General features: G+C 45.3%; 1 protein-coding gene across 3 annotated transcripts; it reads left to right on the top strand.

Moving 5' to 3' along the window:
- Positions 1–1,058: 1,058 nt before the first annotated feature.
- Positions 1,059–24,269, top strand: mtus1a (microtubule associated tumor suppressor 1a; the record flags this gene model as incomplete). 3 transcript variants are annotated; one of them, XM_079744450.1, is made up of 14 exons in its annotated part: positions 1,059–3,053; positions 3,289–3,529; positions 4,811–5,035; positions 6,615–6,698; positions 7,278–7,397; positions 12,055–12,284; positions 16,304–16,370; positions 19,283–19,497; positions 20,226–20,331; positions 20,504–20,577; positions 20,724–20,819; positions 21,635–21,751; positions 22,035–22,132; positions 22,607–24,269. In XM_079744450.1, the coding sequence occupies 14 exons, from the start codon at positions 1,059–1,061 to the stop codon at positions 22,827–22,829; spliced, it is 3,891 nt and encodes a 1,296-aa protein (XP_079600576.1). In that variant the 3' UTR covers positions 22,830–24,269. The 3 variants fall into 3 exon arrangements, with proteins under 3 accessions (XP_079600576.1, XP_079600578.1, XP_079600577.1); XM_079744452.1 differs by lacking the exons at positions 1,059–3,053; positions 3,289–3,529; positions 4,811–5,035; positions 6,615–6,698; positions 7,278–7,397 and adding an exon at positions 8,632–8,883 and having other exon boundaries at positions 21,638–21,751; XM_079744451.1 differs by lacking the exons at positions 1,059–3,053; positions 3,289–3,529; positions 4,811–5,035; positions 6,615–6,698; positions 7,278–7,397 and adding an exon at positions 8,632–8,883.
- Positions 24,270–24,274: the final 5 nt, after the last annotated feature.

Genomic DNA, 24,274 nt, shown 5'->3' with positions numbered 1-24,274 from the left:
TGAGGCCAATGTTTTATTACATTCTTAAATGATCCCTGCAAATGCTTGGTCTGGAATGGATCCAGGCTTCTGTCTTGAGTTCCTTTTTGAGGCTGATGGGTGTGTTGCTGTCCGGTCTGTTTGACAAACAAATCATTCATTCAAAAGTTGGACTTTTGGACTGTGATCAGTTGACTTGTCTTGATTCACTTTTCCAATTAAGTTCTAAAAAATAATATATTTTTATGATGACTAATATTTATGGCACGCCCCATTTCATTATTCTGAGATGTCAAATTATTTCACTGGTTAAAAGACCTTACTATATATGGACCTTGTTGATGAACTTTATACAGCCAGTCTGACAATAACTTAATATTTTCTTGTAGGTCATACAAATTAGCCTAAAATGTAGGCTAATGCAGGGATAAACCTGTACTCAATATAACTAATGCATATGGGAGTATTTAACCCTCAAGGGTCCAACTTTCTCAACTTTGAGGTTGAACTGGAAACGTACTTCTCTATGAATGGAGATATATTCGTCATAGAGATATATTTGTGTATTTCTTGGTTGAATTCGGCCTGAGAACGTTGGTTACTAGACCTTCCTTCCCTATGACCAGTACCCTTCTCCATCAAACATATCTGGTTGACCATTTGTACATTTTAATTGTAATAATGATCTACATTGAGAACTTGAGGTCTTTCTATCTACCAACAAATTGCCACTGAGTATGATGCATCCGGATAGCTTCTTTATACTTTATATTTGTGTCCAAAGTAAAACCCTCATCAAGTCTTGCATAACTAATGGCTGCCACTGAGCTAGGGGCCACATCTGGTTGCCAATGTCTTATTGAGAAGAAGGTCTGCCGTCCAGTACTAGCCTGATATTTTTTGACGGTCAAGGTGGTCAAACCATCCACTGTTGGCCGGCTCATCATTGCATCTATTACCATTGCCAATTAGTCAAACAAGGAACTTGAATAGCAAATGTACCCTTTTTTTTCTTTTTCAGCTGCTGGTTCCCACGTAAAAAATATTGAAATTTGTGATCGTTACCTGCCTGCTCCACAATGTCCAACGAGATATTTGGCAGGTCTGCGGACCACATGGGAAATATGAAGGGCTCTTTATCCTGTGGAGCTCTGCTGCTGGCCAGTGGATATCATAACAACTCTACAGCGTCCCCTGAAACCACCACCCCTTGTTCTTCCACGAGTCCGAGCCACCTGGGTGACCTCGATGGCAACAGCTCCCCTGATGACTACGTGCTCTCTTGTTGTGCAATGGACTCCCATGTTGACTCCCCATGTCCGAAACAAAACAGGCTCTCCGAAGTCAGAATGAACCTGCACGAGGCATGTTTCACCCCTCCTGTCAATGACCTTGTAAACGCTTTGAACCAATCCATAAGTCTGATGGGCAGCGCAAAGATGACCTTGCTAGAGGGAAACTACCTTTATAAGAACTCTGGAGATGGTGGGGATGACCCGAGGGCACCGACGCCTCCAGAGTCCACGGAGGGGCCCAGGCCACTAGAGTCACGTGAGGCCTCCCGTAGGTGTTCTTCTGAAAACAACTGCTGTTCTCTTAGTTCTGGGGAGTTCGTGATGAGGAGCAACAGCTTCAATTTGGAAGAGGAGGAGCTCCCCGTGTTAATGTCCCAGGAAGAGTCGTTTATGTCACCATTATCTCTACTGCAAGATGAATGTCCGGGGCTCCAGGATAAGAAATATATGGAGGGATTCACAGTGGAGGAGACTAATTCTGCATACTGTGATATGATGAAATGGCATCTTGCTGAGAAAGAAGAATTTAACACTGCCAACCTACATGTGACTCTCCCAATTGAGATGAAATTGGATTTTCTGAGCACATTCCTGAGTGACTCTGTAAATTCAGAGGCTGACCAAGTGGCCACACCTTCAGCTGAAGCTAGTGCGGAGGTAGGGAAGCCCTCCAATTTAAATGCAACATTTGTTTCATCACAACAAATTAATTGTACTACCTTTGTGGATCCAACAGCAGAGGGGCATGATTCTGCTCCCAAGGTTCAGACATCAACCCCACTGCTGCACCTTGGAAACAGCTTCAGCCTCATGTCCTTCTCCGGCTCTTCCTTTTCTGGGAGCACGAATAGTCCGGCATTATGCCCTCCTCAAGGACTGCACATTCCTCCACCACTTAAACCACAGCGGGTTGCTAGACTGTCATCGATCTCGGGCAAGGCTGTAAAAACAGACATAAGAACTTTTCCCAAACCAGACTATAGTGGTGTTAAATCTAGGATAACGACCCGATTATCACATCAGCTAGCCACACCTGCAAAGGCCATGCTGCCGAAGTCATCAAAAATGAATGGATGCGCAAAGCCGTCTCAGGTGAATCTGAAAGCACTTAACAAAGTTGCCACTGCTAAACTGCCTCATACCGCTGCTGCCGTGTCTCAGACCACGGCATCTATTGGGGTTCCAAAAGAAGAGAACGCAGTGACAGGAGATATGCAGAAAACGTTTAGTCAGTCAGACGGAGAAGATGTATCTGCTGCTAATCCATCTCAGCACATTCCTCTGAGCATTAGTGAGGATGCAGAGGGAGTGTCTAAAGGATCACTGCGTAACTCTCTTGGTACAGGAAATGAGGATGCTACATCAGCACTCAGTGGGGAGCTCAGCCCTTGTTCGGTGCAGGCAGCCTTGGGCCAAGAAGTAACATCCCCTCCGACAAGGCCGTCTTTCAACGTAACCTTCTGCTCCTCGCTCCCGTTGCAAACGCCGGACAAACATGACGATCCTAAACCATCGATTGAAGTGTCCCACAGAAACGGGGTCGGGTCAGGCTCCCCTCTAGCCATAATGCCGTCGGTGGATAGTTTGACGTCCCAACACAGGCCCTCCAGGGAGAAAATAAGGACCAGTAGCTCCTCGGTTTTCAACCTAAGCAGCGCTACCCAAACTTCTGCCTCGCCCAGATCAGGGAACCTGAGCAACAAGCAGGATGAAGAGGCTGGAGTTGAGATGGGGATTCCTGCGGGAACCAGCAGAGAGTTTAGGAAGATCAGCCTAGTGGTGAGTAGACACTGTTGATAAGAGGCCTCGCTGCATCTTCTATTATTACTAATGAAATTGGACTGCACGGATGTTCAGTAGTGTATTGCTGTGCATGGTGTTGAGTGTACCTTTACCTTAATAAAGGTAAAGGTACACCTTTTTGACCTGTTTTACTGTTCTTAACGTGGTCAAGCTCACCGCGTTTGTTTATTTCTATGAATGGGATCGTATTGACAAAGGCCCCTTTTGGCAGGCAGAGTCACCAAAGTCTAAGGTGGCAGACGCATCGGGTTCCACATGTGACCAAAGCAAGAGCGGACCTGGAGGTCGTCCGTCACCCAGACAATCTCGAGTGCTCTCGGCGTCTCGCGCTACCGCCCTGAGTCCTGGCCCCAGACCACTGCCCGTGTCCAGTAGACAGCGGCAGCAAGGGACATCAGGAGCCGTCCAAAGGGCCACTGACTTGCTGCAGCTCAAGCAGAGGAACCCTGCCGGTAAGAATTATCAACAGTGTTAAGTCTCCTGTTAATAGTAACTTATCAAGCTTGGGTCCGGTAACGACTCTTGGGGTAGTGACAAATTATGTTTAGCAGTCAAAGTGAACCTTGGTTGTAGGCCGAGGTTAAGTCCTATGGGTCATTTCATGTTGTTTCCGTTATGCTAATCCAGTGAGCCCAGTGTTATGGCTGAAGATTTACAGAGCATGTGGAGAGAAACATCCGAGAGGAAGCCTCTAGCCTTATATTAATTGTTTTTTTTAAATCGGTGTCTGTATGTGTGGCTTTCGGAGCTAGGTAATGTAAAACAGGAGTCATACTTCATATGGCTCTCGTATAACGATTTCCCCCGGGATTAATCAAGTATTCTTAATCGGAAAGTTTATACAATTATAGTTCCCATTCATCTAAGGGAACATATTCCCTTAAAATGTATTCACCTTTACCAATACAATGTGCAATACAAACTGTCTAAGAATTAGAAATATTCAAAAAAGTGTGGTGAGTTCCATAGTTCAACTTGCAATGTGGCGTCTTCTCCAGCAGAGGGGAATCTAAAGCAGTGTCATGTTCCTAATGAACTATCGGTGTGCAACAACAATCATGGAGGTATCTGTCCCCTCAGTCCTGGTTTTACGCCAAGGTTTTGTGATATCACCGGCCTCCTCCCACTGCCCTGCCGCTCTTCTCGGTAATTTGAGGAAAGGAGCACCACGGCAAGGAAAGAGGGGGGAGGGGGGGGGGGGGGCCTCTTCCTCTGAAGGGAAGCCAGCGGGGCTAATGGAAAAAGCAGAAAGGGAGGAAAGGGAGGTTTTGGAGCTCACCACTGTTGGTTAACTCACTGAACATGATGTTTGAGAAGAGCCCGAGAAAGACATCGCAGTACTGCCGTAAAGCTGCAGTCATGGCTTGGACTGAGACGCACTTCATGGGGATACTGTTGTTTTGGCGGAAACTTTAAGGCGTTACTATGTCACACATTTTCAAATGTTGGCTGTGATAAAGACCATGGGTAAGTTTTATCTGCTCTTTTTCAGTGAACTTGTTAACAAACTAAACATTAACTTGGTGTTTATTTTGGGATTTCCCTTTTTTATTATGTGCTCTAAATTTGACAAATTTCTGGATCTTAATTTGAAAGTGTTATTCAATGGACCTGTGATGCACAGGGAAGAGGTCAAGTCTGGGACCATTCAGGGACGCGACTGCATCAAACTCATCCATGTACTGACAATAAGTTCAGGTCAGTGCATTATCATTTTAATGTTTCCCTCTCAGCTCATCCAAAGGCACTCGCCACCGACAAGCCTACAATGGGAGCCCCCAACACCAGAACAAAGCCTGCGACTAATGGAGTCCGGCCGCTTCAGACCACCAGTCGTCCCCCGCCCGCCGGCCCCGCCCACACTCCGGTCTCCAAAGTGTCACCGAAGGCCCCGGGCCCCAGCAGGGGCACAGTGCTCAAAGCTGGCGATCTGTCTGACAGGAGCAGGAGCACAACGGGTGAGCCTGACCGGAACATGAATGTGACCCGACGATGTAATGCCTGATCATGAATCTATGTAAACAGAGTTGGTGCGATCCCAATGTTATCCAGGGTCACGCTGCAGGGTTCTTCAGTGGCTTTATTTGGGCCACATCTGGCCACGGAGGGGACAGGCTGCAGTGTACACGCTGACCCACATTTTGGAGCTTGTGAGCGGTGTGGGAGGGCTGTGAGTGGGCTGGGTAGTGAATGGTTGTAAATCCCCCACAGGCAAATCTGCCTTGGATTTGACTCTGTTGGCAAGATGGAAAGACTTTCCCATCCTGATGCCATTATTTAAACTTCTGGTTATTTCTGTTTTCATTTAGTTTTTTCAAACGAAGCAATGCCTGACTACACTGGATTTCATTGATGCTGCAAAGGAGCGTTCCCTAGGCTTCAATTTGACATGGGTGCTGTTTCAAAATGGAGTGAAACTATAATGGACTAGGAATATTGATTCTTGGGGAACTATATTGACTGCTCCATATATTTCAACACGAGCAATGCTTGCATTGCAAAAGTGAAATGCATTAGAAAGCTGATCATATAAAGGTACTGGTAGCAAATTGATGTCGAATTCACACATGTTCCTTTTTATTCCTGGAACTGCTTCAATTGTTTTTATTGTTGGTCTGCTTTGGTAGCTGAGGGAGGATTCAGCATTGTCATCAAATGTTTTATTTCAGTATTCCGTTGCTAAATTGTGGCTGAAATGAGCACAACAGACTGGTGATTCCCTGACTGCTGCTCTCCTGAGTGGTATCCCACTATAAAGGGAAGAAGCCGTATTAGACATACTCAACAGCATGCAGCTCTCTGATTGGCTGGCAGCTTCTGTACAGACCGGGGTCCCCCCATGTGTGGTTGTCCAGGAAACCAGTGCTTTTCCACTCTAGTTACCTCAAAGCACTGCCTGGAGGGCAAAGACTACATATACAGCACTAACATCCACTCAAAGAGCATGCTCTTTTGCCAGTCTTTGTTTTTCATATCTTGAACCTCCGATGGCTGGTTACACTGGTCCCCGTAGCTGCACGTGGACAGAATTTCCGTTGGACATTTTGACCAATTCTTCTTTGATTTCCCGAAGCACTGTCGGCTCTAACTGTGATCTTACTCTGTTGACGTGTCTGCTCATTGGATCTTATCGCTTCGGTATTATCCCTTTGTTGGCCGTATTCAATAGCAAGGATGGAAACCGTCTGTGCAGAAGTGAGCATCGCTGGAATTTGAATATGAATGCATGGAGAGGGGCAACTCTTTGTTTTCCAAACCTTGACCTTTTTATAAACCTTATGTCACCTTATTCCCTATATTGTTTTAAAAGTCTACAATGTGAAAATCTGTGAAATCATTTCCTTTAGTCTTTCAGTTTGTTTGTTCCCTTTTTGTTAAAAATGTTTGAATCCATGCTAAAAAGCAATCCAAAATCGACATTAGATGAGTAATTGCTATTAAGTATTCTTCCAGGAATCATGCGACCCATCCCTCCTGTGAGATAACTGGCAGTAATTAACCAGTGTCTTCCCTCCATCTGTTGACCTGTTTCTGCAGTTGCTCCGCTGAGATCCAGCTCATTCAGAACAGTTGGGCTGAAAACCAGACTGCTTGCAAAGCCACCAGGGGACCCTGCACCAAGTAAGATGACCAACACCTCTGAATCTATCCCAGCCCTGATTGTTTCAGATGAGATCATTCTCACAATGTGATGTCTTGCTCCATTTCGTGAACTGATTTAAATTATATGTTCAATAACTTTGTTCATACCGGAATGTAGATTAAATTTGATGTCCCTGATTCAACATCGTAAAGATTTCACTGATAAATGTTCCTGTGAAATCGGACTAAACTGATTGCATTGCAATTTAAACATTTTTAATGTAATTATTTATGTAGTCCTGATTAACCTTGATTCAATTACCCTGTGCTTTTATCAGCTTTTAACCTTTTAAGTGCAGTTTTCCATGATGAAAGCCTTTCACATTCTCTCCATCTATCTATCTATCTATCTATCTATCTATCTATCTCCATGATGAAAGCCTTTCACATTCTCTCTATCTATCTATCTATCTATCTATCTATCTATCTATCTATCTATCTATCTATCTATCTATCTATCTATCTATCTATCTATCTATCTATCTATCTATCTATCTATCGTAATGCGTCTCAAGCAGTCAACCCTCATCTCTTATGTTGATTTTCTGTTTTTTAAAGCTTTGGCCTCATCATGCAAGAGTGCTGCCTCCAGCAAGCCTGGATCGGCCCGCTCCCTCGTCTGTCCTCTGAGACGCACCGTCTCCTCCAGAATTGCTCAGCTGGCCTCAAGTTTACCTGGTAAGTAGTTGGCCTTTCTTCTCGGTTCCACATGTATTGATTTCTCTCAAGTCTTAGCATGGCAGTGTGTCTTTAGGTTCTCTCATGGTTACTTTGTCAATGAAAACGAAACCTATGACCTGTCTTGGCTCTATCTATAAGCATGCGGTGCTTCTCAGCCAAATAAACCTTGTGACGCTTTACAGAATTTAATTTAGTGTGCAGATCCTGAGGGTGGATGTTTTATTAAGATTGACCAAGACTATTTGTCCCTTGATGAGAACCTGATCTAATCTTTTTTTTTGCTTGTTTGACCATTTACGTTTTTTGTTTTCTTAGTAAGCTGATTGTTGGCTTGTGATATTTCTATAATATAAATGCCATTTTTGGTTACTACTTTGATGCAATACAAATTTGTTGTTTTCCCAAGCAACTAACTGAAAACCCTGCCTCACTAAAATCTGTCAATAATCAATGAACGAATCGGTCATCACAAATACAAAGTTGTGTGATGTTTGAGCGCATGGTGGGTCTGCGGTCAAAACAAGAGGTGATGACATTGGAGCTGCGGCAACAATATACTACATCAGCTCATCTGTCGCCACGTTGCTGGGAGGAATTCATCATCCCCTGCTTTTACTCTTCTACTCTGCTGGTGATGAGAAACCACACCAATCAGAGCAGCATTAGGCAGGCCTCTGCAGCTCTCATTGGCTCTGGCACATGCTGTTGACTCCTCCAACCCCCCTTCCCCCCCTTGCATGTTTTCCCAATGTCATACCCAACCCCCCCTCCTGCTGGTGCTCTCCTAGCTGCCAGCATCCAGGCTCTGGTGCAGCACCGCCATCGCTGGCTTTACGAGATGCTGTTCCGTGTTGCTACGGGAGCTGCATGTGCTTGACTGAAGCCTGGCTTCATCAACAGGATTAGGGGAGGGTTCTAGTGCTTTGCTCTTGTCTCATCTGCCGAGGGCTGTTGCCATTGGCAATATTGCCAAGCTGCAATCCACTCAACTCTTCATCTGCCAAGACACCCAGCTGGGCATGGACTTGGGTGGGAAAGATGCCATTCTGAACTGAAGGAATATACTCTTTGTATCTCTCTCTCTCGTGTCTTTGGTGTAGCCGCTACTACAATTTGATGTTTTCACGCTCCATCGCTTTCACTCTCATTCGTGCCCTCCCTCTCTCATGCGCTCTCCCGCACCCTCTCACTTGGTCCTTTGCCTCAGTTCTGTCACCTGAGGCAAAGGACATCGGAGCACACTGCTATGTGCCGGGAGCCCGCGTTAGCGCTCTACATCTGAATAAAGGCGTCCATCTTTGACCCCGATTTTCCTTTTGGATTAACTCTTTTTTTTCCAAGCCGGCTTGTAATTTTTGAGAAATGTTATGGACTCCCAAACTCTCGCTGTCAAACATCCACGTGCGTTTGACGGCCAAAGGTCTGCTCCGGAACCTCCAGCTTCTCTCAGGATGCCGGAGGACGGCGGTGGTCTTCCAGACAGGTCCGTTTGGTTTAAATCCACCAGATTTAGAGCGGCACAACTGTGGTTCGCTATCTGCCTATAGGGTGGGTTTATCTGCACATTCTGCTGCTTCGAAGCGCATGTTAATCCAGCTGGTGCCTCGCACATAGCCGTCTCATTAGTGGGGTGTGAAATCTATTTTTAGTATGGCTGTTTACTACTCTGCCAGGCACTACAGGTTCATCTTTCACACCTTAACCAGTCTCGGATATCGAGGTTTAAGAGGTAAATAGAATTGCCAATATTATTTTTCTTAAGCCCTTCAGAATATCATAGCTCATTTATTGTTGAAACTGACATTTGCATTGATTAATACCTTTTTTCAATCAAATTTTCCCCTTGAACGGCACTCTGTCCGGGATCGTGATGTGAGCTATTTTAGTCTTCAGTCGCTAAGGTCAGGCATGGGAAACTTGTTGTTGATTGTTGACTGTAGGGTGGCAATTAATTCTGATGGTAGCCCCATTTTGAACTCTCTTCCCTTGCCAAATATGGCAGTGTTCTTACTCACTGTTCTTATCCAGTAAATATAAGTCAAAGCTTCTTCACTACTGTTAAAATGTGTTGTTATTGCTTTTAAAAAATAGGAAATTATATCCTATGAAAAATATTAAGACCACAAAGGGATTCTCAAATGAGATCATAATTTATTATTATATCGATTTTTCGTTTTACAATAGTTTCTTTTGAAATGCTCAGAAATAAGACTATTTCAATGTTATTACCTACTGTTTTTGCATAATTATCTTGCATTTGTTATGCCCTCCCTAGCCCTTCTGCTTTGTGACCAAATGTCTGTGTTTGGCTACATTTAGATCTGCACTTGGTGAAACAAAGGCAGGCTTCACAACAAGTGTCTGATTGTCGACTGCTATCATGGATGGTGCCATTGAGTGACGTCTCCTAGAATAATAAATAAACAAATAGCGGAATCTAGTTCTCACTGGATAAGTATAGATTGTTCAAAACTTAATTATTGGATCATTAGGAAGTTCAGGTTTGACATTTAAGTTCTCATATTTCAATTTTAAATGATAGATTTATCTAGGTATAACTAAACACGCAATATCACAAATTAAGTAACTACAAAAGGCATGGGAAAACCGAAAAGGCATGGATATTTTCTTTCTGTGTACAATTTGATTCCAGGGCTATGCCCTTGTGTGATCTGATATGTGATGGGAATTCTGGAACCCTTTGAAACAAACTAGAGGTTATAAAAAAACTAAGAAAACGACATGCTAATTTGTTGCAGTCTTTGGATTTAGTGGTGTCTGGAGAAACATGTTGGATAATTGCTCTCACTTCCTTTGTTTCTACACAAGGTTGTTCAATACAACCAGATCATTCACAACCATTTCAGCAATATATAGACTTTGACAACATGGTGGGAATATAGGTGACAGGATGGCTCCAAATAGGGTTTCTTTTTTTTAGAATCATTCTGAATTATTTAGCAACAGGAAGTAAATATGGCTTTCAAGAAAGGAACTGTTGCATAATGTCTAAGGTTAAGAGTAGAGAATGGTGCACGTCCCCTTAAAATGAACAATTAATGATGGCTGTTTTTTTTTGCGGTTAATGTGTTGCAACAATATTACGTAGTCCTCAGAAAGCACTTATATGTACCACATCAAATTCATAAAGCCATGGTGTTCTGTAGGATGTCCAGCAGATGGCGTCCTGCTACAGATAAACATATTTGCCTTGTCGCAGTTGACCTTGAAGAATGTTTTGCATTTTTAACTGAAGATTATTATAAATGTAATCCCAAAATGGTAAATAATAAATCATTTACCGAAGGCTTTAACCGTGACCATAGAAATAATATATATGATTTTGCGATTGCAATTTAAACTAGAAAATTGGCAGTGTACTTTAGTATTATTGCACAATACCAAAGTTTCCATTGTCTTCCACTTCACTTTTACTTTATGTTATCTCGGTCACTGTTCAATTGAGCGCTTGCTAATGTTTATCTTAAGGGCTGGTTCTGTCTATATATCTCCAAGCTAAAGTAAACTGCATAGTTTTCAGGAAAAAATGAATTGCCCTAGAGGCGTTGCTTGAGCCGGATCTTTCCCAGGGTTGACTCAGGATGAGGCAACACTGCATGTACATGGAGGATTAGTCATGTTTGTTGTTTATTTGTTTTGTTCGTTTTTTTTACTGTGGTTGACGAGCCTGTTCCTCCGTTCCCTCCAATTCTTTGCTCGGAATGAACTGTTGTTGTTGTCATACCATACCATACCTTGGCCAAGCCTCCATCCAGAAAGCTGCCCTCTCTGCCAGTTTGGTGATACAGGGTTTGCCTCCCTTTGGGAATTGCTTTTCTGTCTTGTCTTTAAAAGAAAGTGAATTATTGTTTATTTATTATTTATCTTCTTTACAACTTTCGAGTAGCATATCCCTATATTCCCTGCATATCTATATAGAGAGTTAGATGGATATCCAATTTCCATCGGTATCTCTATCAGTATTTCTTACTCCAACCATAATTCTGTATATCTAAATCCAGTGTGTAGTGGATCTGGAAGGGTGCTGTGCTCACCTCATTAAACATGGTATTTCTGCTCTGTCTATGCTTGTCCTCCCTGTCACATGATGTAACGCAACTCTCATCCCAATATCTTAGCCACGCCAAAAGTGTCCAATATTGATTTACGGTTTAGTTGAGTCTTCTTAGATTTACATATTTTCCCTTTTCTGCAAAGCTGCTCTTTTGGAAGTTTGTGTGTGCGTGTGTGTGCCTCCTTCATTAGGAGGATTGATGTGGCCATTACGTGGGCAATGTTGTATTTATATCGTTGATGTAACTCAAAGCTACTGTGGCGTGGCCTTGCTAAAATTAGCAGTCCTCAGTGAGCGCATCATCCTCCGACAAGAATACATCAGAAGATGGGGACCTAATCGACTTTACTAGGACGATATTTCAAAGTCTATGCCGCTGGTGACGTCCGGTAGTCTACTCTTCCGTCTTGACTGAATCGCTCGCACAACAGCCACCAAGCCCGTATATCAGAGCCCGACTAAGCCCGTAGGTTTCTCTGTGCGGCCGCTCCGTTTGGCCTCCTCCTACCATGGTAGCCGTGGACGCTGAGCTGTTGATAATGAAGGTTGTCGCAAACCTCAACGCTTATTCTTTTACAGCGGAGAAGAGCAAAGCCAAGGCCAGCTCTCGCCAACAGCAGCAGCCCCAGCAGAGGGCGCCCACCAAGGGCCCGGGTGCGGGAGGCAGAGTCCCGGTGCCCACGGCGGGCGGGGGGGATGAGCACAGCAAGAGGAAGGACCACCTTCTCCAGAGGCTCAGGGAGCTCCTGGCCGCTGGGAACCGCAAGTTTGAGGCCATCGCAGTCGTCCTGCAGTGGACGCTCGCTGAGGTACGGGTTATCATTGTGTTGCTGATTTGTTTGCATTGGAAAGCACATGGTGTGTCCAGCGAGGTTGTTTGACTGATTTACAGGGAGATGGAGAGCCATACAGACATCTTGAAGGTTGACTCCAAGAGGCCGTTCTTGTTTGTCCTTTGAGCTCCTGTATCGGAGGTTGAGATTGTATTCCTGTTGTCAAGTCCACATGTATTAACATTACAGACCTCCCGACTAGTGCAATGACTGTTGAAAGATTCATCCAAACATAAAGTTTAGGAAAATCCATTTATATGGAAGAATATACAGCATAAAGTGTTTGTATGGATTCCAAGCTGGCTGTTTGCTTTGGATTAGCTTGAGGTTGTCACATGTGATAAGCCTCAGGGACTGAATGCCCTCTAAGCGATTAATCGTCCCGCAATGCATTGCAAACTGGCATTGCAAACTCCCTCCCCTAAAGATTAAACGCCAATCTCTCTTATGTTGGCATAGCAGAATCAACATTGACTGCTGTTATATCAAAGTAGCAGGTCAACAATGCATTATAAATTTGCCATCTATTCCTGAATTCATGTTTCGCTCAATATTTTTGTCCCTTTAGGAACACACATTAGTAAGTCTAGGATTTCATGCTTTACTCAATACATTTGTCCATTTAGGAACACACATAAGCTTTGGTTAAATATACTGCATTAACAATGCTAATTGATTAAGTACGGTTATCATGTGGCCAATTATTTCATTGTAGTGTTCCTGAAACAAAGTTGAGCAACAAGTCTCTGCCCCTGCATTTCATTAGAGCAGTTTCTCCCAAGTTATTTTCTTTGATATTTAACGTGAACTTGAGTTGGAGATTCAAATCGTTTTGTCGTTAATCAGATAGGTTGCATCCAATGAATCATCCTGCCACGAGGGACCACCCTGTTTTCTGTAAAGGGGAATGTTAGGACTACAGGTGTTTCATACACACCTGGTGTCCTACACACACAGATGTTTGGGTCATCCCTGCCCCCGGAAGTTGTGTTGCGATTCGAGGATTCTGCCCCTGGCAGAGCTGTGTGCTGATGTGCATTTCGTTAGGGGGAAAATGATGTCTATCACTCAATGTGATTTTTCGCCAGCATTTTGTCCGCGTCATTGAAAATGTATACACAAGATTTATTTTGTGAGGTTTTTAGAACCAAAAAGGTTTATTTGGAAATGTAATCCACAACTGGGTCATACCACTTGCCTCGCTTGTATGCTTTCAGATGTACATTGCAAGCTGATATCTTTTTAACAGCGAGTTGTCATTAGAATTTTGAATTTGAAAAGGGGGTTAAATGTCCATCATCACATATGATGCTATAGTGAGGTAGTGGGGCTTGCTGTACCGTCCTCCCAGCCTGCTGGAACCAGAACTCTGTTGTTCTTCTAATATCTCTTTCCCTTGAACCTTATCAGACAGAGCTGCCAATTAGGCCTCTGACACACACCAGACCTTCAGGGTAGAGGCCACGTGTGGGAGCTCCACTGGAAGATTTTGTACAGAGCTGTTCATGAAAACGTTTTATTTACCGTTTCCTAATTGAAATTGTATACATTTTATTTGAAATGACGGGGACCTATTTTACATACTCATGGTGTGCAGTCATCTTAAGTCCTGGCTGAGTTTAGTAATTGGCTCGGATTGATGCATCGATCGACCAATGGTCCGGTAGGTCAGTGATGGAATAGTGCTCGGCAGCTCCCGGCTCCTAGTTGATGCTACACTGTGTGTGTGTGTGTGTGTGTGTGTGTGTGCATGCGTGCGTGTTGCGCCTGTCTCTCTGGCACACCATGTTCAGGCCACCTCCTCCTCAAATACATTCCCCCGTACTTGAAACGGACACATGTTGTCACCAAATGCCCACACGGGGCACGAGCCATGTGCTCCCAACCCCGGAGGGCTTCATCCACAACAGACCCTCTTCAGCGGAACGCGAGGCCGCCCTGCGAGACATCGCGTTGTGTATCTCAGATATGGCGAGCACTGGAATCCAGTTGCCACTCGCACACAATACCAAGAATAGGCGTGTGCAGCTTGCCACAGGGGTGTGAGAATGTCCCAGCTGCTGACTTGATATGGTTTGGAGCCACTGCCCAGCCCCGAGCCAGAGCCCAGTGTGTGTGCTGCTTCTCATCACCTGTTTGTACAACGTCTGTCAGCACACCACATTTAAAATGACCATAATACTCCTTAGTGGTGGGGAGGTGAAGGGCTTTATTGCTGTGCCTCACTCAATAACAATATACACATTAGTATTCATCGCCCGTGCGTGTTGATATACACCAGGTTTTCCTTGTGCACATTTCTAGATGGTGTATCTCTAGAGGAATGCTCGTTGAACTGGGGAATGGCGCCTCATTGATCGCAGGGTACTATAAAGAGTCATCGGACACCCCCGCCGGTCAACATGTGCCCTGGTACCTCTGGGAGCAGCAGGCTCTCTTTGCACGGCGCTAGTGATTCCTGTACACACACTGCGCTGGGGGGGTTGCCTCTCTGGATAATCCAACCCCAATAAAGTAACCAGATAGCGGGTAAATTGAGCCCTGGGCAGGGAGACATGGTGGTGTAGGGTTACATGTATGATGGAAAAAAACGTCTCAAGGGTTAGGTAGGCTGTATGTGTGTGCTGCTGGTTCAGTAAAAATGGTTCCATCATGCCTTGGCACCGCGTGAAGGGTCCTTATTGAATTGAACAACTACAGTTTTATGTAAACATAAAATCATCAGTCTGCTCCCAAGAATCCGAATCGGAAGTGTTTTCTCAGATGGAGACCTTGTAAAGGAAAACCCCTCCGGAGGCAAGATGTGCTGCTACGCTACAAAGGAGGGAGATGCCATGATTTAGCGTGCAGTGATTGGGTAGTGGGGGGGATGGTACAGATGAACATGCTCCATTTCGTTCCCTGGGGAAGGTCACTACTCGCTGCATGTCCTGCTCCATCAACCTAATGTCAGACCCCCCCCCCCCTTAAAAAAACGCATCCGCTGGGCTCCACTCTGCCCGTTGTCGCGGTTACCTCCTCTTCTTAAAGAGACGTCAGCTGAGCTCTTGCTAGGCAGGTCTCGGAGGCAAGCAGCAGCCTGCCCCTTTATTACGTACACTACGGTAGGAGCTGCCTGCACTCTCTCACCACAGCCAATAGAGCGGCTGTGTGAGCCGTGCCTCAGACGTAGCCGGAGCCGTCTCAGAGGAGGTGTGTGTGTGTTTGCGTGGAGGTGGCGCGTCCACCTGCACTGCTGCTGTGTCCTGGCTTTAGTGGGGTTTCCTCGGCCGGGGGTGGGGGGGCACTTCTGGTACTCCGAGACCCAGGACTGAGGCTGGACCATGGGCTGTTCCGGCAGCCGAGCGTGCCTTAATGCTCCCTGCAACGCACAGAGGGTAACTCACTTGTCTTTTCCATTGTGATGATGCGCTGTCTGATGGCATAGACCTTGACTCTGACGTAGAAACCTGTATTTTGTGTTGTTGTCAAAGTTTGATTAGTCATGTGGCTTTACTGGCATGCGGCTGATGACTCCACTCTATGGCTGTGTGGTGTTTACCTCGATTAAGGCTTCTGCAGGCTGAATGCTCTGAGGCATGATGTGTGTGTTTTGACTTGGAGTTGACCGTAGGAATAGGATTGAACTTAACGAGGGTGCTGGGGGCCACCCTGTGTTTGCTGGATCATCTTTACGTCAGGCGTGCGTTGTGAGTGCCGCAGTTTCAATGCTGGCTTCTCTAAATTTCATCATGACTCACGTTTGCGTTGTAGAAGAAAGACCAACACAAGGCAGTGAAGCTTGTGAAGTCATTCAGGGTCGTGAGTCATCAATTTGACCCCAAAATAAATTATATTCTTAATACCACTAGTGATTGTGTAGGTCATTTTATGCCAGGATTTTGTTTTACTATGCAATACATTCTTTGGGACTATAGGTTAAAAAAGAATGATTGGTTAAGTGTGTATGTGACTAAGAATGTGTCTTCCTCCCGACCCCCCCCATCCATCCCCAGCGAGAAGAGGCAGTGAGGAGGCGGCAGGAGCTGTCCCAGGAGCTGGTTAACCTGCAAGGAGAGCTGGGTAAGAGAGACACACGCACGCACGCGCACGCGCACACACGCACACGCAGAGCGCGCACACACACAGAGCGCGCACACACACACAGAGAGCACACACACACACACACACACACAGAGCGCACACATAGAGAGCCCTGATGTTGATTTCTGTTCAGTTGGCAGCGGAGGGCTGAAACTATGTGGGTCTGTTGCCAGTCATTTCTTCTTGGTGTTTTTCAGCAGTCTGTTGTGCTTATTGAATCTATCACAACAAATGTATACTTTGATTTGTGACTCATCATGCAGTAAATGCATTTTTTTTTTTATGTATTCATCTTCTATTGCTGGTTTCTATTTTGGTTTAAGGGATTGGGATTATTTGGAAAAGAATTGTTGTGTTTACGCTAGTATTTGGGTGTATTACATATAATTACAATAGGGAAACTAGTCATTTATTTCCACAAAGAAAACCTATCGTCAATTAGAAAAGATGACACCCCTAACCAGGGGAATGATGGCAGTAGGAACCATAAGCCTTCTTTGCCCTATCATTACATTCTCGTTACTTCCTCCCCCTGGCTTATCCCCCTGCGCCGTGTTCGGTGGGCTTGTTTACTGTTCCCTCAAATTAGACAGTTGTCAGCCTCTTCCCCTGGGAGGAGATACTTGACCTCTGACCCCAGAGAGGAAGGTGGGGGGGGGAGCCCTAAAAGACGCTTGGATACGAGGCACACCTTTCTGTTTAGGTGTCTACAGATGTACATCTCTCTGAAGTAACCCCCTTCTCCGACTACCTCTCTTCCCACTCCCTCCCGTGCTCCTCACCAGCAAAGCCACAGCCTTGGGACGCACACATGTCTACCACCCAGACTTTGAACATGCCTGCACTTTCCTCCACTCTCCTGCTAGGAGAGTCTTTGTTGTTCCGTTTTTATGAGGATGGTCTCATTTCGCCCCCACAGCTCCCCGCTAGTCTTTCTGTTTATTATGGCCTTTCGAGCCGACGCTACGACAAGCCAGTGTGAGCATGCTCCATCAGAAGTTACATTCACCGCAGCAACTAATTATAGTGTGCTACAACATTATCTGCTTTGGATCTGGGCCAGCGTTAAGATACACTACCTCTGGTGTTATTCCTGCTCGCGGTATAAATGACAGGCATACTTGTGCATATGCATTCTCTAGGCCACATACTTAACCATTCTTGCTATCGCTCTCTCTCGCCCTCTCTCAAGTCCAACAGGACTGTATGTCGGGGATTAAACACTTTTTAGCAGTTGTGCTTTTTTTTTTTTTTCTTCCATAAGTCGAGCAAGGCTTGTTGATGTGTTTAGCTTGGAAAAGGCTTCTACCGAGAAATCCCTGTTACACATGTCTGTGGAATGCTAGGCCATGAAGCAAAGCATTCCAGGTCCTTGATGGATGGTTTGGCTTACTTGGTGGAGGCAGCGTATGCCGCTGCGGCCCTCTGCTCTCAGCTATACGAGGGTTTGACATGCCCGCTCCCTCACAGGACCTTACAGAGTACGGCCCTTTATGTCTTTGAAATGGAGGGGGTCGGAGGTTAAGTTAGTGTTGGAGTCTGAGACTGGGAGAGAGCCTCGTGTTTGTGCATGTGCTGACATTGCGCTCTTCGTTATTGGTGTACTTAGAATTTTGATGTGTGGTTATCAAGTGATCGGTGTATAATCGCAGCATTTGTACAGCAATGACTAATTAACCCATTTGTACCGGCTGCTGCGCGGCGCAACATTGTATCTACTAGATACAATGTTGCGCCGCGCAGCAGCCGGTACAAATGGGTTAAAAGTCAGTAGGGCTCCGCTTTCATTAGAGGAGTGCTGATACACTTTTGTCGTCAGTTAATGTTGTATTGTTATTAAATGATAAAAAGTTTGATTTGGAAAGTTTGCAGACATTGATCTTTTGCAGAATATTGAGGGTTTCTGAGGTTGTTGATAAAACGCAGCATAATTAAACCCTACATCAAATACTTGTATCACACATCAGGACAAACGCACACTATTCCTTTCCACTTAGGTCCCGCTTCAAAGTGTTAATCCTGTTTAACCATCAAAATCACCTGCTCCGTACAGAGCACGTTCTGTGCCCTCTGTTGTTGCACACGCAGCTGTCCCTCTGATGTCATCACTCTGATGTCATCACCTGGCCCGTGCCAGCTTGTAGAGACCCAGACCAGGAGCAGCTGCGTCCAGTGGCACGGCCCGGCCCCCTGTGGAACATGAGGGCTTTTATGAAGCGTGTACACGAGGACATGTGGCGCTCGGTTATTGAGTTTCATAACGGGAGGAATCCTAAGCAGTAGCTGGTTGGTCACAGCTGTAGAGGGCAGCCTGCACGGCTCACACACAGCCACACAGAGGAGTGTTGTTTGTTTAGATGGAACCTGGAAGAGGAGTGTTTATGAACAATCCTGGCAACAGCTGCATCTGAGGTGTTGCATTGGGCGGACGCAAATGTGTCTGGTTGGTTTGTCTTTGTTGGGAAAAGAGAAAAAAAAGAAATTGGAATCTCTTCCTGACTTTTCCGCTCTTCCACAAGATGAATAGTCCCCATAAATTCCAAGCCCATAAACATACACCGACAGATGTTCAAATAGTAGGGATATTTATCGCCCCACTGAGCAACTCCTCTATTGGATGGTTTTCAAGTGTTTGCGGTTGGGTTGCTTCACACGACACAATCCCTCACACCATTTCTTCTGTTAAAGTGGTCCTGTGTTGCTCAACTGGGACACCATGGCATTAACACCGCCAGGGTTAAGAGTTCCACCCCCCCCCACCCCATACAATGCAAAAGTAAAATGCCCCCCCCCCCACCCCCAATGCAAAACCGAAGTGCCCACTGTACGGCGTTCATTACTACCCTGAGAGCGTGTTAAGCAGACAGCGGTGTGTTTCTAAACATGTCCAGTGTGCTCGGCCACCTCATGCGAGCGCCTGGAGAAGGAGAAGGAGGAGGTGCGGGCCTCCCTGGCGGACGCCCTGCGGCGGCTGGAGGAGCAGCACCAGGAGGAGCTGGCCCGGCTGGAGGCCCGGCTGCAGGTCTTCTACCAGGCCGAGTGGGACAAGGTCCACCGCACCTACCAGGAGGAGGCCGACAAGTGCCGGACCCTCATGGAGCAGCAGGTTGGCGTCTGTCTGCCTCTTATCACTGACCAATGTCTGGTGATGGCTCCCAAAATAACGCGCGCACACAGCCTCCACTTAAAGCCCCCGAGCCTCCTGAGGACCTGTTGGGTGATTACTTGGCCCCATGTCAAGGCCCAACTCCCCCGTTAAGTTGTGTGTTTTTATGTACTCGTAAGAGTGTGGATGTCGGTTTGTTTGGGCTGGTGTAGAGCACTTACAGTGACGTCCTTCTAGCATACAGTTCCATTTGGTTTCAAAAGTAATGTCATGACTATTTTGAGCAAATGAAGCTAAATTATTTTAAAATCTTGGTTTTTGAATAATACTCCTCTGGTAAGCGAGACAGTGTTTCTCCTGTAATGTTGACTGTCTTTTGCAGTCAAGATAGCAATGCTCTGCTGATCCCAAACAATAGAACTGTCTGCTCAGGGATCAATTAATCACTATGGCAGCAAAGTATTTTGACAAATTCTGTCGAGAGCAGTCTACGTCTGAAACCAGATGCATCCCAGAGGCCCTCTTTTGACACAACCTTGTGACTGAGGAACCTGCCTAGTCTTGACGCTCAGTGATGCATTTTAGAAAATTCTTGGCTCCCTGTAATATTTGCCTGAATTTCCTGCAACCTTATTCCATGCGGGGAGAATGGAAAACTGCCTTATTCTGACTAGTATATCTCTAGGTTCTAATTTTTTTACGAAAATATGCTCTTTTTAATTTTAAAGATTGGGGACTTGCACTCAACCAATGAGGCGAATAAATTGGAGCTCAAGGCAGACCACTTTGAACACGTGCAGGACGTTAAACGAAAATATGAAGATTCTCTAGAAGGTGAGTGAAGGATACCCTGCTTAAACCGTTAAGTTACAAACATTAATTTGCTATTGTAAATTGTTATTAGCTTTACTTTTCATATGCATGAGCACTAAATGCTCAAATGTACTTGTAGAAGCCTCACAGTGTAGTAATTTTTTATGCTCAAATACCCTCCTTTTCCTCCTAGAGCTCAGGAAAATTCAGAGTGAGGAGCAGCAGTCTCTGCAGAAGACCCTGAAAGAGGTGGAAACCACTTTATCTGTAAGTTGCCTTGCATTTTTTGCAGTGTTATGGAACAGTTATGCCGTTTTTAACATATCAAAGTATTATTTGCATAATTCGAGATTACCAATGTGTTGACTCAAATGTGGTGTATTTTTCATCCTCCTCCTCCACCTCCTCCGCAGGGACAGATCCAGGAGCTGACGGAGGAGAACACCACCCTCGTAGAGAAGCTCAAAGCGGAGGAGGAGCGGAGGAAACAGCTGGCGGGGAAAAGCCAGGTGCCATTGAGGGCTTTGTGCATTCAGATGAATGATTGTTTGATCATTAAGATCGCAGTACATTAGAATACTATCAGCTTGTTGTATGGCTAATCAAAGTTGAGCCAGAAAGATTCTAGGCTTGTTTATATGTGATTTTCTAAAGCTGAAAACCAAACCTTCTTCCAAATGGTTTACACACATCTGTTTTAAGTATTTAGTGGGGAGACAAGACTGCGCAACCATGTAGGCGATACGCCTTGTAGTGTCCCAGATATAATCCCCTGGGGTTCTATGCTATCATTCAGGCAGAACCTCAACCCAAGAGATGTGCCTTATCACAATATTTGTCTTATTTACGGAACACTGTACCTTAACTCTCAGATTCTCCACATTGAGGTTGATTTTTGACTGTTGTGAGCCTGCACTGCTGTCTCATGTAATCAGTTTAGAGTGGCCGTGCAGCTCGCTCTGCATCTTTCCACGCACACTAGCGTGATTAACTACCTCAAATTACCCTGTCACTCCACATCAGATGGAAATAGACTGCAGTTAGCATGGTTGGCCCTTAATCATTAGAAACAGAACCGTTTAATTGGACAGATTTGAGGTATTTATGACTTTGTTTTACCTCTGACGTTGTTTGTGATTATTGAATGATGAGTCTATCAACAGGCTGAGCTCCATTGCCTCCATCGACTGAACCCATCCAGTGGTTGACAGTAGTGTGGCGCCCCCTGTTGTACAGGCTGCAGATTGATTGCTCTGGGACATTTTAAAGGGCCAGGGGAAAACAGTAGGTGGGTTTATCGTGACGGAAAGCTCTGTCCCTACAGAAGGACTCCCACACGCTGTATCTGGAGCAGGAGCTGGAGAGCCTTAAGGTGGTCCTGGATATCAAGAACAAACAGCTCCACCAGCAGGAAAAGAAACTCCTGCAGATGGACACAGTGGTGAGACACAAGAGCTTCCCAGTAGCGCATTCATTCAGGGTGACGTGGTTACTGTCACATTTAGTCTGCTCATGAAGGAGAATTAAAAATACAATGAAATATATAGAACGACTCTGCATATTTACACAAGACGTATACAAAATAATAAAAGGTATGGAAAAAGTCGACCTTAAATTGAGGCTCTCTGCTGACGGCCCATGTAACACGAGTAGAGACAGGGATTATAGTGAGTGTTTATGTAGTGGTTTATATGTGTAGTCAGCGATGCTGTGTGTTTTCCCAGGTGGAAAAGAGTGTGAAGCTGGACGAAAGCCTTATTAAGGTCCAGCAGGAGAATGAAGACCTAAAAGCCCGGATGGACAGGCATGCTGCTCTGTCAAGGTAAAGCAAACGATTCATTGTTCACACTTTAGTATTTATTAACGCTTGCTTGGCAGTGTTGGTGAGCTTTTGGCGTGCCTATACCTATGAAGCAGGGGCACACTAAAGATGCTGTGAAAACCTACAGGGTTTCAAAATAGGAGTCCATGGTTTGATACCAATTTAGCACAAACATATGATGGATACTTTGGAGCTATCAGTTACTATTCATTCCTAGTGGATTATTTAGCCGGCGCTTTTATCCAACATGCCTTGACAAGAGGGAATACAGATGTAGGTCATGAAGGAGTCGCTATGGGGTCAGGCATCATGCTCAGGGATCCATACAGATACACTGTGGACATTGGGGATAAGAGATCAAATCCACAAACCCCTTAACCACTCTCCTCTCAGCCTAAACCACAGTCCTGCCCCATGTCTGTGTTTCTCCGCCTCCTCCTGAACCGTTATTCTGCCTCCGTCCCCCCCCTGCAGACAGCTGTCCACAGAGCAGGCTGTGCTGCACCAGTCCCTGAAGAAGGAGTCCAAGGTGAACAAGCGTCTGTCCATGGAGAACGAGGAGCTGCTATGGAAGCTCCACAACGGGGAGCTGGGCAGCCCCCGCCGGCTGTCCCCCACCTCCCCCTCCCACGCCAACAGCTTCCAGTCCCCTCGCAGCTCTGCCCTCTTCTCCAGCCCGCCCCTCTCGCCCAGATAGCCATGCTGGGTTGGTACTCCCTCCACCACCTCCAAACCCTCACCCCTCCACCTCTCCCCCACTCTCTCTCTCGCTGGGGCTCCAGGTGCCAGACAGGCTCTCTGAGCTGCCTGTAGTGTTGCTCTGGAACCATGAGCCATATGAGTTGGCTTCTCAGCGACGCGATGGAGCGCTCGGACACTTCCCTGTACAGATGGATTTTTGCCGTTTTTGGAAAGACGTTGTACAGAAATGCACAGGAGCACTTGACTGAGCAGGGCCCACGTCGTTCTGTGCCTTTCTTGACCCCTCGTTATGAGTCAGTAAGAGGAAATCTCAGGACTTAAATGTCACACTACACTATTTTTGTTACTCTGTTTGTTTTGTAACAGTCGCTTCGTCTTCTCGGTAACATGTTCACACAAATATGCAGACACAGACAGATGGCCGGTGAAAAAGGTTTTCACTTTTGCTCTCTCTGTAAACCAAAGGCAGGGAAATCTGCATGGCTGTGAATCCAAATATTAGTGTTGCTTATCAGGACCTGGACATATTGGTAAAAATCCATACATCTGTGTAGTCTTTATATGTCATTCAAATTGTTTGATTCCCTTCATGATAATAAACACGTCCACTGCCAGAGAGCCCACAGAATACTGTGCAGGTCTCCTCCTGAACTGTCACCCCATTCATCTGAACGGTTCACTTGGTCTCATCGGGAGGGTCTCAAGTTCAGAGGTGTGTGAACAGAAACAAGTGGCCTAATTCATCTTGATGGTTATTTTATTAGTTGTTGGGTAAAGGGACCAATCCAAGTTTGTTTGTGCATGTGTTTGCCACAGATCGCCCTGCTGTACCCTTTCTGCTGCAGCTTTTGAAACGTGTCTTCACAAAGAGTTTACAAGGAGAAATTGTGTTAAGTGTGGAGTTGAAAGTGTGTTGACACTTTAAAATATGCAAATAAAGTCATGTACCTTACATTTGGCTTAGCCTTTGCTTCGGCTTTTTGTCTCAAGAAGCTGCACACTTCAGCATTTGATGTGTCGAAGATAAAATGGATTAAAGTTGATTAGTGTTGTATCTGTATATCAACATTTAATAACTACAACTGCGACAAAGTGAAAGGGATTCAGTTAACCTTGAAGAGGTGGAAAATACAGCAGGTGTCCCCATAAACCAAAATAAGAACTGGTCTTGCAGTTCACATTCCACATACGGACTCCATTAAAGCCTGTGTCTGCCAAACTGCTTAGCTTTAAAGACACTACTCTGTCTCCTCCCCAAAGCAATCCTCTTGATGTTCTGGCCCTCCTTTATTGGCCCAGTTCTAACCTAAAGCCATTGTTCTCTGGAGCCTTGCGTTTGACAATCTCTGTTATCATTACTTATACAATATGTTAAATCACAGTCATTATGTAAATATTGTGACATATCCTTCACTGTGCAAATAAAACACACCAATTGCA

Source organism: Pollachius pollachius (genome assembly GCF_949987615.1).
Source record: "Pollachius pollachius genome assembly, chromosome: 10".
Classification (NCBI taxonomy): Eukaryota; Metazoa; Chordata; class Actinopteri; order Gadiformes; family Gadidae; genus Pollachius; species Pollachius pollachius.
The sequence above is the reverse complement of the archived record's forward strand: the minus strand, read 5'-3'. Positions and strand labels throughout refer to the sequence as shown.